General features: G+C 47.1%; 1 protein-coding gene across 1 annotated transcript in view; it reads left to right on the top strand.

The window, feature by feature from the left end:
* The first annotated feature begins 10,174 nt into the window (after window positions 1-10,174).
* Window positions 10,175-17,052, top strand: part of LOC8028558 (beta-hexosaminidase subunit alpha) — a 108,929-nt gene continuing 102,051 nt past the window's right edge. The window contains exon 1 of the mRNA XM_040208928.2: window positions 10,175-10,556. Within this exon, the coding sequence (XP_040064862.1) occupies window positions 10,464-10,556 (93 nt within the window). The 5' untranslated portion in view covers window positions 10,175-10,463. The remainder of the gene's footprint in view (window positions 10,557-17,052) is intronic.

Genomic DNA, 17,052 nt, shown 5'->3' with positions numbered 1-17,052 from the left:
GGGATGTTTGTGTGTGTGTTTTGTTTTTGCATTTTTGTGCCATATTGAAGCTAAATAAGCGCAGGCGAGTGAACCCTAAAAAAAAAAAAAAAAAGACGGAGCAAAAAAATGAAAAAAAAAAAAAAACGCTTAGCTGTTTGTTATTTTGTCGCCGATTTGATCGAAGTCGAGGCTTGCGACATAGAGACCGACGTCGTTGGCCACAACATCGCTCTCGCCTAGGGCGGACGATGCTGCCTGACGTGAATGTGCCGACTCTAGCTGTTGGAGACGGTGATGACACGCTTAAAGTTGTAGGTCAATAATCATTCTTAAAAAAAAGAAAAAAAAAAAAAAAAGAACGTCAAGAACGGCTTGGCTTTTGAACTCATTTTTGAAAAAGTTCCACGACTCACGTGCTGAACGCAAGCATGTAAACATTACCCACTTCGGCGATTAAAGAAGTCAACTAGATACGCTTTCAAACCAAGTGATTATGAGCATTACAAATATGCTTTAACAGTGCATATGCTGTCGCTTTTCTCTGTTGCTTCTTTTCTTCTTTTTTTTAACGATGGGGATGTTTGTGTGTGTGTTTTGTTTTTGCATTTTTGTGCCATATTGAAGCTAAATAAGCGCAGGCGAGTGAACCCTAAAAAAAAAAAAAAAAAGACGAAGCAAAAAAATGAAAAAAAAAAAAAACGCTTAGCTGTTTGTTATTTTGTCGCCGATTTGATCGAAGTCGAGGCTTGCGACATAGAGACCGACGTCGTTGGCCACAACATCGCTCTCGCCTAGGGCGGACGATGCTGCCTGACGTGAATGTGCCGACTCTAGCTGTTGGAGACGGTGATGACACGCTTAAAGTTGTAGGTCAATAATCATTCTTAAAAAAAAGAAAAAAAAAAAAAAAAGAACGTCAAGAACGGCTTGGCTTTTGAACTCATTTTTGAAAAAGTTCCACGACTCACGTGCTGAACGCAAGCATGTAAACATTACCCACTTCGGCGATTAAAGAAGTCAACTAGATACGCTTTCAAACCAAGTGATTATGAGCATTACAAATATGCTTTAACAGTGCATATGCTGTCGCTTTTCTCTGTTGCTTCTTTTCTTCTTTTTTTTAACGATGGGGATGTTTGTGTGTGTGTTTTGTTTTTGCATTTTTGTGCCATATTGAAGCTAAATAAGCGCAGGCGAGTGAACCCTAAAAAAAAAAAAAAAAAGACGGAGCAAAAAAATGAAAAAAAAAAAAAAAACGCTTAGCTGTTTGTTATTTTGTCGCCGATTTGATCGAAGTCGAGGCTTGCGACATAGAGACCGACGTCGTTGGCCACAACATCGCTCTCGCCTAGGGCGGACGATGCTGCCTGACGTGAATGTGCCGACTCTAGCTGTTGGAGACGGTGATGACACGCTTAAAGTTGTAGGTCAATAATCATTCTTAAAAAAAAGAAAAAAAAAAAAAAAAGAACGTCAAGAACGGCTTGGCTTTTGAACTCATTTTTGAAAAAGTTCCACGACTCACGTGCTGAACGCAAGCATGTAAACATTACCCACTTCGGCGATTAAAGAAGTCAACTAGATACGCTTTCAAACCAAGTGATTATGAGCATTACAAATATGCTTTAACAGTGCATATGCTGTCGCTTTTCTCTGTTGCTTCTTTTCTTCTTTTTTTTAACGATGGGGATGTTTGTGTGTGTGTTTTGTTTTTGCATTTTTGTGCCATATTGAAGCTAAATAAGCGCAGGCGAGTGAACCCTAAAAAAAAAAAAAAAAAGACGGAGCAAAAAAATGAAAAAAAAAAAAAACGCTTAGCTGTTTGTTATTTTGTCGCCGATTTGATCGAAGTCGAGGCTTGCGACATAGAGACCGACGTCGTTGGCCACAACATCGCTCTCGCCTAGGGCGGACGATGCTGCCTGACGTGAATGTGCCGACTCTAGCTGTTGGAGACGGTGATGACACGCTTAAAGTTGTAGGTCAATAATCATTCTTAAAAAAAAGAAAAAAAAAAAAAAAGAACGTCAAGAACGGCTTGGCTTTTGAACTCATTTTTGAAAAAGTTCCACGACTCACGTGCTGAACGCAAGCATGTAAACATTACCCACTTCGGCGATTAAAGAAGTCAACTAGATACGCTTTCAAACCAAGTGATTATGAGCATTACAAATATGCTTTAACAGTGCATATGCTGTCGCTTTTCTCTGTTGCTTCTTTTCTTCTTTTTTTTAACGATGGGGATGTTTGTGTGTGTGTTTTGTTTTTGCATTTTTGTGCCATATTGAAGCTAAATAAGCGCAGGCGAGTGAACCCTAAAAAAAAAAAAAAAAAAGACGGAGCAAAAAAATGAAAAAAAAAAAAAAACGCTTAGCTGTTTGTTATTTTGTCGCCGATTTGATCGAAGTCGAGGCTTGCGACATAGAGACCGACGTCGTTGGCCACAACATCGCTCTCGCCTAGGGCGGACGATGCTGCCTGACGTGAATGTGCCGACTCTAGCTGTTGGAGACGGTGATGACACGCTTAAAGTTGTAGGTCAATAATCATTCTTAAAAAAAAGAAAAAAAAAAAAAAAGAACGTCAAGAACGGCTTGGCTTTTGAACTCATTTTTGAAAAAGTTCCACGACTCACGTGCTGAACGCAAGCATGTAAACATTACCCACTTCGGCGATTAAAGAAGTCAACTAGATACGCTTTCAAACCAAGTGATTATGAGCATTACAAATATGCTTTAACAGTGCATATGCTGTCGCTTTTCTCTGTTGCTTCTTTTCTTCTTTTTTTTAACGATGGGGATGTTTGTGTGTGTGTTTTGTTTTTGCATTTTTGTGCCATATTGAAGCTAAATAAGCGCAGGCGAGTGAACCCTAAAAAAAAAAAAAAAAAAGACGGAGCAAAAAAATGAAAAAAAAAAAAAAACGCTTAGCTGTTTGTTATTTTGTCGCCGATTTGATCGAAGTCGAGGCTTGCGACATAGAGACCGACGTCGTTGGCCACAACATCGCTCTCGCCTAGGGCGGACGATGCTGCCTGACGTGAATGTGCCGACTCTAGCTGTTGGAGACGGTGATGACACGCTTAAAGTTGTAGGTCAATAATCATTCTTAAAAAAAAGAAAAAAAAAAAAAAAGAACGTCAAGAACGGCTTGGCTTTTGAACTCATTTTTGAAAAAGTTCCACGACTCACGTGCTGAACGCAAGCATGTAAACATTACCCACTTCGGCGATTAAAGAAGTCAACTAGATACGCTTTCAAACCAAGTGATTATGAGCATTACAAATATGCTTTAACAGTGCATATGCTGTCGCTTTTCTCTGTTGCTTCTTTTCTTCTTTTTTTTAACGATGGGGATGTTTGTGTGTGTGTTTTGTTTTTGCATTTTTGTGCCATATTGAAGCTAAATAAGCGCAGGCGAGTGAACCCTAAAAAAAAAAAAAAAAAAAGACGGAGCAAAAAAATGAAAAAAAAAAAAAAAACGCTTAGCTGTTTGTTATTTTGTCGCCGATTTGATCGAAGTCGAGGCTTGCGACATAGAGACCGACGTCGTTGGCCACAACATCGCTCTCGCCTAGGGCGGACGATGCTGCCTGACGTGAATGTGCCGACTCTAGCTGTTGGAGACGGTGATGACACGCTTAAAGTTGTAGGTCAATAATCATTCTTAAAAAAAAGAAAAAAAAAAAAAAAGAACGTCAAGAACGGCTTGGCTTTTGAACTCATTTTTGAAAAAGTTCCACGACTCACGTGCTGAACGCAAGCATGTAAACATTACCCACTTCGGCGATTAAAGAAGTCAACTAGATACGCTTTCAAACCAAGTGATTATGAGCATTACAAATATGCTTTAACAGTGCATATGCTGTCGCTTTTCTCTGTTGCTTCTTTTCTTCTTTTTTTTAACGATGGGGATGTTTGTGTGTGTGTTTTGTTTTTGCATTTTTGTGCCATATTGAAGCTAAATAAGCGCAGGCGAGTGAACCCTAAAAAAAAAAAAAAAAAGACGGAGCAAAAAAATGAAAAAAAAAAAAAACGCTTAGCTGTTTGTTATTTTGTCGTCCGGTTTTCTCCGCATTGTAGGGTTCGTAAAGTCAAATCATTGCTATTTTGGAATTTTGTTGTGCTGCCCTGAAATTGTCGTCGAGTCCTTGACACTCAAAGGGTAGGGGAACTTTAGTTAAGCCGCCTGCATTCCCCGAAGCGAGGCCAGCGTCTTTCGAGGTCAGGATTTCGCGGCTTTTATGACGTCGGGAGCTAAGCCATTCGCACCTGCGAGCCTGAAGAAAGGCTTCGGTTACAAACGTGGCCGAGTTTGGAGAGGGCTGTTCGAAGAGCCGGAGCCGGAGATGTGTTTTTCACGCAGTCCACGGACAGCCTCGTCTTTTTCGTTTTGCTTCGGCATGTTGTGGGCATGCACCGCCCCTCGCCGTAGTGGATTGTCGAAACAAAACACACACACAAAAAATACTGACATTGGAAAAGCGGAAGGGGTAAAGGGGGACAACCATGAAACTTCGGCGGTGTTCCGACCCTTCAACACCCAACACCCCGTCCCCTGGCTACGCCGCTGGTGTGCAAATATGTTCGCGTTTTCCAAATAAAATTGAGCTGCCGGTAGCCGCTCTGAGTTTGCACTACTACTTCTTTCAGTTCGGTTGTTTGTTTTTTCTGGCGCTTCTAAGTATACGTTTGTTGCAGCTGACGTCACTTCCGGCTAAACTGTAGGTCAAAACCAACATTGTCGTCTACTATCAGTGCCTTGTCACCATGTTGGAGGCAAAAAATGTTCTTCTCCTGACACGAAGTGCAGTCCATAAACCCCTAGTTAGGGTACGAAGCTTTTCTATCAAGATCATAAGTCTACATAATAATCTAAAGCGAAAGTCCCATGCGTTTGGCCGCGACGGGAGGGCGATGCATAGACGCGGACATCGGCGGCCTCATTTGGTGGTCCCTATAAGCTCGTATCGCTGGCGACGCATATGCACAAAGGAGCAGCAAAAAACCACCTTAAATTCTGCACTTTTTTTTTTAATTAGCAGAAAAAACATTTGAATTGCGCGTTGACAAAATTATGTAAAGGTAGGCTGTATCAACTCACTTATTAAAATATCCTTGCCCAACTTCCCCCCCCCCCCCCCCAAAAAAAAAAAAAGAAGCGGCTAGGGAAAAAAAAAAAAAACCTTCCCCGGAAAAAGAAAAACCCAACAACAAAAATCTGCGCCGAGCAGCGTCGAAAATGCGCCGACCCCATAGCGGCGCCATCTGTTGACAGCCCGTGATATCGCGAGGAGAAACTAACTCTAGCTACAGTTACTCTAGAGTTCGAGTGAGGGTTAAGGGAGAGTATCATCGAAAGAAGCGGTCGCGAAAGAGTAACTTGGATGAAGATAGGGTTAAAGGAGGGTAACTTAGGGCAGTTACTCTCCCTTGACACCTTTTTTTTTTTAGAGTGTACGATGAGGCATTCGCACAGCGGAACCAAAAGAAAAAGTAGATTTTCTGCTCGAAATCGCGTCCCGCGGGCCATAAACTCAAACGAGAGCTTGAATTGTAAGCGTCTGATATTTCAGGAAGGGAGGAATCAACGACCCGTGCTTTCTTTGCAACATTTGAGTCGCTATGTTGCCGTACAGGCGCGGAAACCTACCAGTGTGTAATGAAAGGCTGAGGACAAGCACAGAGGCCTCGAGATTTGACATCATCCATGTGCGGGTGAAAAGTGGAACATTTGCCGACAAAGCTCCCACAGCAGAAACCTGTGACGCATTCACTCAGCGTCCGGGAAAGCTAAACATGGAGACGTTGCCCAAGGCTTGAGCAAAATCATGTTTGAACGGCAGCTACCTGCCCCCTCGTATTTTGTTTGAGAAAGCTCTCCTTCTCAACTACCTCACCAGGGAAATAAAACGTTTTACGAAACGTATTGCTAGATATTCCAACGAACTAGATTTAAGCGGTATCCTTTGAGTGGTTCTATCGCTTAAAACGAAGCAGGCTCTTGAGCGTACAGTGTCCACAATTTTCTGTAGTGTATGCTGTTTTGTAGTCAGCTGGTTTCGAAAACTTACGCCGTCTGTAAATATCTCTGACAGCCGAGGTGCTTTATTGGAAGTCATCGAAAATATAAGTTACGCGCTGCAGCAACCAACGTTTATAGATAAACGGTGGCAGCGACTGGGCACTCTCGCATTCCCACCCATCACGTCGAACGTGATGGGTGGGAACGCGCTAGTTTCGGTTTGAGGTCGGTACTTTTCTACATCTGTGGCGACAGCATCAGTCTGCATTCGGCAAATTCGCTCGGGGCCGGTTCTCCGTGGAACACTTCGCGGGTGCAGTGCATTAGAACGTATCCAGAGCAAGTCTAGATCGCGGATCGGGAGCCCGTCGTTGGCGTCACCGGCGGCCATTGCTTCGCAACAGGCAACAGACGCAAGTCTAAGGGAGAAGCACGCAAAAGTAGGAAGCTTGTACGCGGTGCTTGAGGGCGAGTATTTTATGACGTGCTGCGATCATTATATCGGGTGCTTGAAGCTCGAATAGACATTCGTCAAGCGATCGAACATCGATTAAAAAAAAAATATTGGCCGGAGCATTACCGACTTTACCGACGATGCTTGCTTCGATTGCTCAATAAATGACACGTTCAGCGACTGAACGGCAGGCTCCAAGTTTTAGTTTGTCACGGAAGCCCTCACAGCAGTTAAAAAAAAAAAAAAAAGCTTTCATTAGAAGTACTATGTACAAGCGGTTCAAACGATGCGAATTTCCCAGTAAAGGCCTTCTAACTTATCGTTTGCTGAGCTCTGATGACTTAGGCAACACGAATGACTCCACAATAACTCTCGGTAACCCCCGTCTCATGAAACATATCACAGTTTACGCCCAACAAAGTCGCCCTCGACCCTCAACCACACAACATTAATTTAAAAAAGATTGGTATTCTAACGCGTTTAATATTCTTGCCCACAATATTGGCTGTTATTTGCGGAAAACACGATAGAAGTTTCATGGTCCAGAACAACCTACTAACGGAATATAATTGAGTTTTCCCGTTTCTCCTATAGCAAGCATTACACTTGTTAGTGAGCGCGTTGGCAATGATGTAGGTTTAGAAAACGTTATATACGTAAAGACAAGGGACGGGACGACACGTCTTTGTGTGTCGTCCCGTCCCTTGTCTTTACGTATATAACTCTTTCTAAACCTACAGCAAGCATTAGATCGTGTTAAGCGAAGACTGCCAATGGTGCCGCTCGACCCCAGCAATAGGGAGTATTCACTAGACGCCATTATTGTGGGTGCTGTCTAGAGCACATGCTCAGAACGAGCTCACATCAATAGGATGCTAAGACCGGCACTCTTGATGGTGCGAAATGCACGTTGCGAAAGAAGTGTGGAAGCTCGCCATCAGCATGCGCTCAGCATTCGCGCACACAGCTATGGCCGCCAGTGAATACTCCCTATACAGGTGTCTATCTGTGATCCAGCCTACTAAGAGATCAGTAGTGCCAGCGCAATTAGACAGAAATTGTTCCTTTGCATTCCATTTTCCCGATGACAACTTAAACAGCACCACACTGCCAAATCTCGAGCAAAGCCTGTCCTTTGCAGCGTCTGCAGCTTCACTCGGAAGTACCAAAGCGCGACCACGCGGGACAGGTTCGATGAGAGTTTCAGTGGTTTCAGTTTTGTTTTCCAGTTCGTCGCCTTGGTGGCGCAGGCATGTAAACTTTTTTTCACACAGTATTTTCATTGCAATTTGAGTGGAAAACGCGACATGAGTCCCGTCCACGCACCCAACGACGCCGGCAAGCATGCCGTCGGCTGGGGCGAAGTTGTCCTCTTTGGCGGCCTTGCTTTCCGCATGTAAGTTAATCCAACGGCTGAAGAGGCACTGGACGATGGCAGCCGCAACAACTTTGACAGAGCGGCTCACAGTCATCTCGGAGACTGACAGGTGCTCCTCAGTCGTCACTATGCCTTGAAAGCTACCGCCTCCGATGAACCGGAGCGCGCACTGAACTTGCTATTCCACGGTCATGGTAGACGCGATCGTCCTCCGCCTCCTCCGGAGTCCGGGCGCCGAACGAAGCACTTCGCACAGTCAACGACAACGGCCTTCGATAGCCGGTACTGTCGCCGAAAGTCATCGTCGGCCAGTTGAAAGGCGTCCCCGCGTCCCGGTGGTCTCGGTAGCAACGCCGACAGTGGCGGAAGATAAGCTCGGCCACAGCGTACAGCACCGTCATGTTGACAAAGCTTAACTTCGCCTCGATCCGAAGCGAAGATTTTGAGCTCAAACCACGGCTCTAGCAAAGTTCTGAAACGCCACGTTGACGTCAGCGACAACTTTGACAAACGATGTTTCGAATTACTTTTTTTTTTTTTTTTTTACACAAGGAGGGATTTGCTGCTTCAATAGGTCGCCTAGGGGCAATCTACAAAGCATTAAGTTTAGCTTGGGCGCAGCCGTTCAATCACCGCGCTGCTCGCGCGCTCCACGCGCGCCTCGATAACTTTGCTACATTCGGCCGATCTCGACGAAATGAGCGTTCGAATGATTGACAGCTCGCTCGGCGCGACGTCAGCGTCGCGAGAGTTAAATTAGCGCATTCCGCAAACTCCGGGCCACCTTTGTGTTCGACGAGTTTAGGGACTATACCAATGCCGCTCGCGTCTACGTCGGCCGAAATGGGAGCACCTCCGCCCCCGATGCCTGTCGTTCAACCCCAGCAACCATATTGTGACGAAGAGAAGCGGCACGAGTATTCGGGGACGGACCCTTCTGGGGGAAGCGGAAAAAGAAGGGCAGGCTGAGCGAGCGGCAATGTATACCGAACGGTCATCTTTGATTCTTTCTTCAATACGTGTGTAAACAATAAACCCCCTCACTGAATCTGACTTCTGCTACAATATATATATATATATATATATATATATATATATATATATATATATATATATATATATATATATATATATATAACTAAGAAGAAAACACCCTTAGTGAAAACAGCAACAACGGACCGGCCGAAACGTCAAAGATATATATATATTTATCAGGGTGTCGAACCGGAACTTAACCGAACCGGAAACCGGAACCGAACCGGTATTTTTTCCGGAACTGAACCCTAACCCGAACCGTTATATTGTTATCGCGATGAGCCCGAACCAGAACTGAACCGGAAAAAAAAATTAACGGTTACCGGCTCATGTGAAAACGGTTCGGCCACGCGCTGTTGACAATGAATGTCGTATCAATGCCATTTGTTTTTTAAGTGCCGTCAACTGACACACACCTCGCTTACATATTTTTTTTCTCCACTCAGTCTTAGGAATATAAACGCTGCATCCATAAATCTTGACATAGGAACCAGTATCGCGCTGGTCGCGGCTTGCACGGAAAAAAGAGAATTGGAAAGCTGTGCAAAAAAAAAAAAAAAAAAATCGCGTCATGGGATTTTATTTTTCTACAATCTCGTAAATCCTAAATGCTGCTGTGTGCTCATTTCATAACACGTTTATAGAACGTGATGTTGCAATTTTTTATTTTTTATTTTGATGTTATTTTGATGTTATTTTGATTTTGTTATTTTGATGTTGCAATTTGTCATTTATAATTTCCGAACCGGTTCACGAACCGGTTCGCGGATCGAATTAATCGAACCGGAACTGAACCGGAACAAAATAAATTTACCTGACCCTGAACCGTAACCGAACCCGTATTTTTTTCGGTTCGACACACTGATATATATATATATATATATGTATATATATATATATATATTTGTGTGCGTAAAGCCGCTGTGCCCGCCTCCTCGATACAGCGACTGTACTCCGTTTACTTCTAAGCTCACAGTGCCGAGCGAAGTGCGCACTTGCGGGACCCGTGAACGCCTGACCTCGTTCTCACATGGGTATGGGCGTGAAGCGTGGTCGCGTGGAGAGAGACGGCAGTAGGACTGATCCCTCAGTGGAACTTCCGCCGCATGTCAGCCTAGGGGCCAACGGAGTGTACATGACTTGCAGGTGACGTCAGCCCGCCCTCGTTTCTGGTGGCCAGAAGCGCCTCTTTCACGCGGGGGTGGCTCTCACGCGCCCCGAAGTGGGCCCATCTTCGTGGTGGCGAGGCGCGTTTTGTGAACGAAGCGGGAGCTACCCTCTCACGCGCCCTTTCTCCCATTAAGTCCGACCGAGCGACTCCACTAGCGCAGCGCTCTGCCAGCCGGACTGGTGGTCGCCGTCGAGTATCTCGAGGTCAGCGAGGGCGGACTGCCCCGATGCGCGCTATCGGCCTCGCTTGTCGGACAGCGTCTGCGCGGAATGATTAGACATGGCGGATCATCCTCCGGGAAGCGACCGGTTTCCGCCCGCACTCTGCCCGCGATACCCGCTCGCGCCGACTCGTGACCACCGGGAGAAAGCGGGAGAGCTGCAGTCTCGCACAGTCGCTGCGCCGACGCCGCCGACGCTATGAAGACGTCTCCGCTGGTTCTGGTCTCCTGCGCTCTGCTTCAAGTGGTCGCGCCAAACGGCACGTCCAAGACGAAGAAGAAAGGCTTGCACGTGAGATGCTTTCTTTTTCATGTTGCTCAGTCGGCAGGGCTCAGTATAAGTGTCAAGTCCGTGCTCCTTGCACGAGCGCGCGTGCGTGTGTAGGCCCGCTCAAAGCGTCCCGCTGAAACTTGTGGCTTCTCTTGCACTCGCACTTAGAATGAAACCGAGTAGTGACATCGCTGATTGACATATTTTATTTCGACGCAGGTTTACTTTGACATAGATATAATGCGTCTATTTTCCCGCACAGCACGCGGAAAACGAAACTCGTCCAAAACTCTGGGATTCTTCGTCTGTCACTCGAACTTGGGCTACCATTTTCCAAAGTGCCAGTTCGGAAGCTTTTCATTTGAGGCATCGCGTACACTCGACGCTAAATTAAAAGAAAAAAAAAATGGCCCCATCATGCGAGTGCTTGCGAAGACCATACATTCACCATTCTAATGCTTACGAATTCAGAGCCCAGCGCGCGCATGTTTGTCGCTTCGCAAAGAGAGCATGTCACGCGCCATACGCGCGAAAGCTGTAAATGGCACCGGCCAGAAGCCCTCTTGCAGAAAGGTCGCCGAGAAACTGAGAGGGGGGACGAGAACGCGCCGAGTCCATCTCACAAACATCTGCACCGCTGACAATAGCCCGTGTGCGAGCGCAAGGCGTCGGAAAGTGTCGCCTACTTGCTAATTCCCGTACGCACACACACACAAAAAAAGGCAGGTTGCTTATTCAGGCTCACGCGCCTTTTCTGCACTGTAGACATTCGCGAGACGAAGCAGCTGCTATCAAACTGGAAGTTCGAGGACCAGCAGAATATCCTAGCATAGAGGCGTACCTGGAAACGTTATGTGGAATTCCCTGGCTGGATTTAAAATCATCCAAAGGCGCTTTATGCTCGCTCCTTTATTGCGGTAGACGGGAACGCACGCTCGCGTGCCCAAGAAGGTCCACTGAAAAACGCGCTCGGGAACCGTTCGACATATACCGAGGGAACTTCCCATTAGTTGAGAGGGTGTGCTCTTTGCACACCAAGTGCATCAACATCGCCCCCGAAACACTTGCGCTATAAAAGGACCGAACATGGCGCAGAAATATAAACAAAACTGTCTACCTTGTTCCCCACCATTTTGTTTTTTCTAAACGAACAACTAATAGGTATTTATAGTGTATATATTTCAAATATACTTTTAACGCAATTGTACGCGTAAATTACGTAAAACAAATCCCCTCGACCTTTTTTTTAATAGCGTGGGGAGATTGTGTCCAAGTCGTGACCCTCGTGGAATTTCGGGTTGGCCACTCAACAGGTAACGCGGTAAGCGCGAACGTGAAATTTATCTGCAACGCGGGCCTCGGTCAAGAAAGCCAATCAACGCCTCGTTTTGCTGACTTGGAGCACAGAAAAGAGCAGCGTATTCTCGACTGCGTGGAAGATAGTTTCTCTCGAGTGCGAGAAAAGCAGAGAGCACAGGTGAAGCGGTAGCTAGTGTTTCTAATTTTCTTTAAGCTGTGTTTTTTGTGTGTGTGTGTGTGTTGTAAAGCGCAACAAGTTTAGAAAATGTCTTTCGGATTCAGAGCCTTTGCTGTGCTTCTGAACACCACGCCCTGCTTTTTATTGACTTTGGCTGCGTGTACACGCCCGGAGGTCACGGGAGGCCGCCTTTTGTGTGCACAAATTCGTCGATAGGATGACGATAGACGATGCAAGCAATTCGATTCATCAAATTGAATCTTGCATCATTTCCAAGTAGTTAAGAATATCAGTTGCATTACAGTTCGAGTGCCTATCAAACGCCGAAGGCACCCCTGAGGTTGAAATGTGAATAATCGAACGATTGTGAAGCGTGACTGATAATATCTTCTAAAATCTTTCCCAGCAAAAACGAAACACTGGTGAAGTTACCTCAAAGTCAATTGGTAGGCCTCCGAGTTTTAAAATTGTCACAAATTAAGCTTTCTTTTTTTTTTAGGCCGGGGTCACACTGCTTATACATTATACAAGAGGCAGTCTGCAGACAGATTGGAACGCGAGTCATGGCGAGATCGGTGCTTCGAATGCCCCATGGAAGTGGGTTCAAGGAGAGAACTTGGCACGCGGCATTCGAACCACGGATACTGCGGTGACTCGTGTCTACCAGACTGTCTTTTGTACGATGTATGAGCAGTGGGCTTTGAACCGAAACTGAAGCGGTTCCGTATTTGAGGAAAAACACCGAAATCGTCTTCATTTGGCCATCAGGATCACCAATATCGAGATTACTTCTCAATTGCGTGCACGGAGGCTGCGGAAAGTAATTTCCAAAGCACAGCTGATGATCCTACTTTCCGGAGCGTGACGTCATATTAGGAGCTTTCGGGATCTCTGTTCTCGCGCATCATGAGCGCCTGACAAAGCTACGCACGCGAACTCTTGCTATTTTGAAAGGCCGTGTTCCGAAATTTACTCCATCTTACTCCAGGATAAGGGTTTTGTACCTTGGCGTTCTAAAACTTGCAGGCGTCTAGCGTTTTTCAATCTGTGCTGTCACGTGACACGACCCGCCGGAGTAACCAGAATCCATTTGGGTAAGATTCGGAATGCAGCAACAGATGCCAGAAAGAGACGTCCCGACTGGTGCCACTGCGGGAGAATATGCCTAGCGAGTTTGCAATAGGCCTAGATCAAGGCGAGCTCTCCGCCGAACTCGCCGGTCGCTGCGATTGGTCGGCGCCGTTCATGACGACACGCGCCGTCACTCCCTAGATCGTGACGTCAGAACGGAGGGTTTTGAGGTGGTCGGAGAGTGGCATATTCGGAACTCGCGGCGAGATGCTGTGACGTCATTGTGACGTGGCAAAAGCCGCCGCGGATTGGAAAAGCTTGCCGGCTCCGACCTAGACGAGTTTGGGCGAGTTGGGCGCGAGATGAGGGGGGCGTCAAAAATGGCAGCGTTTTTGTGCGTGTTTCGCCGTCGGCGAACATAGACGACGTTGATTTTCAACAAGACTATAGCTTCTTGAAATACGTGGTAAGGTGGCTGTGCGATGAACTGCGTGGCAAACCGTGCTTGAGGCCATGGAGCCGTGAATGTACCGTCGTCCCCGTCGTAAAACCTACAAACAAATTCTACAAAGTGAATCCTAGAAAAAAAAAAGTGTTTTTATGGCAATCTGTAACCAGGAACGCAATTTATCATTACCTACAGGCTTTTACAATTATGGTGATGATTTGTTGCGCTGCGTAGATGCAAGAAAAACGCACTTGATAGAATTTAACTAAAACAGAGGATAGAAGAAAAGCAATCTACATGAATGGCGCAGACTAACAACTGTAATTTCACATCTTTCTCCCTCCACAGCGTCTTTTGACGAAGAAATCGGTCGTTAGTTGTTTATACGGCAGAACATGCCAGCACATGGCGACATTGTTGCTTGTAGATAAGCCATTTAGCCAGTGCAGTACGACTGCTAGCCTGGGGTCTTTAACGTGCACCACGCAGTAGTCATACACGACGGCACGCAGGTGCGATGCTCATTAAGATCGACGAGCAGGGGTGGGGATTGAACCCAGGCCTCTGGGTTCTGCAGCGCGAGCTTTCGCTCCCCGTGCACCCTTTTCTAAAAAAAAAACAAAAAAAAAACAAAAAAAAAAAAACATATTGTGGCTGTGTGGCGACGTGGGGGGAGAACGATGAGAAAGATATTACACAGTTGTTAGTCTGCGTCATTCCTGTATGTTGTTTTCCGCCTATTATCTGCTTTAGTTTAAATCTTCATCAAGTGCGTTTTTCTTGCATCTACGCAGCGCAGCAAGCCATCACATTGTCTAACCACCTAGCCCATATCCAAGCAATATTTGTATAATTAGGATCCGTGCTGCTACCGATTCTTATTTGTCATTTACGATCTAAATAAAAAAATTGGGTTCTGTGTGTGTTTTTACAGCCTAAAAGTTGGCCTGCCTCAACGGGCGACGATTCTCCCAGCTGTAGATGAGCAATTTAGCCAGTGCAGCACAACCGCTAGCCTGGGGTCTTTAACGTGCACCACGCAGTAGTGAGTGATACACGACCGCACGCCGGTACGATGCTCATCAAGATCCAAACGGGCAAGGGTGAGGATTGAACCCGGGAGTGGAGCGTAGGGACAAATCGGAGCCAAGCTGGGGAAGTCGCCGCCGCCGGGGGGGTCGGAAACGTAAGAGGAGGAGTGGGAAACTCGCCAGGGCGGAGTCGAAAGAAGCTCCTCCCCTCACCCGTTACGTCGCATCGGAGAGATTCCCGCCGAAGGCGAGCTTAGCCCCCCTGCTATATTACCCAAGTATCAAGGAGAATGCAGGGATTGGTGTTCCACGCGCCGCGCGTGCTGGCCTCAGCAGTAGTAACTTTTCTAAAGCAACCGCCTGGAACAAATGTCATCTTGCACGCGTGTTTGTCAAGGCTTTATTTTGATTATTCACTTCGAATCTTTTATACGGGGACGCGTGCGCGTGTGGCACGCGTGGAACACCAATCCCTGCATTCTCCTTGATGCTTTGGTAACTTAGCAAATGGTCTATTGCATGCGCTGCCCACACGAGTGACACGCGCTTGGCTGCCTAGAGTGCCTACATGTATGTCTGTCTCAGGTGAAGACATCCATTGTTGCCCTTGATGTGCCAGCGCGTGACGCTCTCGCGCACTCGGTGCGTGATTTGGGCGATAAAATGGCGTCTATGCATTAGCCAAAGCTACGCGCTCGAGCTGAGTGACATCGGATTACGCGCATTTCAAGATACATAAAAAAAAACAATTGGGCGCAAAAATGGTTGACATGTCACCACTCAAGCAAAAGCGCGCGTGTGTATGAAGGCACTCTAGGCTGCCCAAAGCATCCGAAAGTGAAACTTACTTACAAAGAAATGTAGAGCGGCAGACAAGAGGTATACTCTGTTTCACTGTATGATGTACCGCAGGAAAGGCTACAAGCGCGAGCTCCTTGCTCTGGGGCACATTCCGGCGGCACATGCGCTCGTGACTTAAAGGGAAGATGGGGCACTTGTACATTTGAGAAAAAACGCTTGAATTGCGTTCACTTTGCCTTTAGAATAACAGATATCAAAATTATATTTCAATGCGACGCGCCGGAGAGCCACAAGAGCAATTTCAAAATAGGGCTGAAGCCCCGCCCCCCTAGCCTTGGGCAGCCAAAAGAGCCGTCGATGACGTCACGGACAGCGACTGTCTTTCGCGTTTTTCTCGCGTTTAACAATACTTACCCAGCAAATGGTTTGGGTATTCCGGTTCACGGGGTAAAAATACACTAGAATTCACTTGTAACTCATTTTTTCCAAGAAGCTCCGTAGCTTCCCTTTAAGAGCAGCTGCCAACGCTATGAGCTCGCGCTTCTAGCCTTCGTTGCGGTACAACATAAGGTGAAACGAAGTGTAGAGTTCTAGATATTCTCCCCCGAAAGGGGAGCAGAGTAGCGCATTTGTTTTCCCCGCGCCGCCACGCCGCTATTCGCCGAGATCCATCACGTGAGGAGCGGTGGCTCTCCTGCACCGCTGTGCAGGAAAGCCACCGCTACGGTCGCTCCGCCGACGTTGCACGCGCCCCGGCGTATGTTCCCCTTCTTTCGGCTCCTTCCACTCCTTTTCGGTTTTCCATGCGCGGTGGCGCGCGCGGCGCCGCTATTCGCCGAATTCAGTCATCTGACAAGCAAAGCATCCAAGACCATGCAGGGAAGCCAGCGCTACGGCCACCCGCCGAGGCTGAATGCGCAACTCTGCTACCCTAGGTAGCTATATACAGGAACTTTAACAAGAGACATGTAACGGGCGCTCCGCTGCGACGAGACGCTTAAACACACTTGTCCCGAGCGACGGAATGTCCGTTCGTGCCTCTCGCGTTCCTCGGACTACCGCTTGGGGTTGTGTGGATATTGATACAGCGTGTAGTTGGTCAACCATTTCAAAGTTGCGATCAGTCACTCGCTGTAGATGAGCACTTTAGCTAGTGCAGTACAACCGCTAGCCTGGGGTCTTTAACGTGCACCACGCAGTAGTGGTACACGACCGCACGCCGGTGCGATGCTTATCCAGATCGAAACAGTCAGGGGTGGGGATTGAGCCTATACTTGGTTTCAGCTTCGGTCCAGACGCAGCCGATGCTACAAGCGCGAGCATGTGGCCCAGACCAGTGCTTGCACTGCACGAGAGCGCGTGCTTGGCAGGGATGCTGAAAGCCCGGAGCTCGCGCTTGTAGCTTTGGCTGCGTCTGGACCGAAGCTGAAACGAGGTATAGGATCCCTGGGTTCTGCAGCGCGAGCTTTCGCTCTACCTGCTCCTAGCTGGTGTGGACTAGCCCACTCGACCTCCGATCCCCCCGGGCTACCGCTTTTTCTCTCCTCGGGTTTCCAAACCATGTTTCGGGTCCTCGCACTGCAAAAGCTGTGCGCTGACTACAGGCTCCCTGAGAAATGCTCTGTGCTACCAGAACCTCGCGCTCCAATACTGCGACCGGCCACTCTATGGCTCCGTCATCGAACTGCC

Source organism: Ixodes scapularis, unplaced genomic scaffold (genome assembly GCF_016920785.2).
Source record: "Ixodes scapularis isolate PalLabHiFi unplaced genomic scaffold, ASM1692078v2 PGA_scaffold2__306_contigs__length_199485367, whole genome shotgun sequence".
NCBI classification, from domain to species: Eukaryota; Metazoa; Arthropoda; class Arachnida; order Ixodida; family Ixodidae; genus Ixodes; species Ixodes scapularis.
Note: the sequence above shows the minus strand (reverse complement) of the source record. Positions and strands in the feature narration are given on the sequence as shown.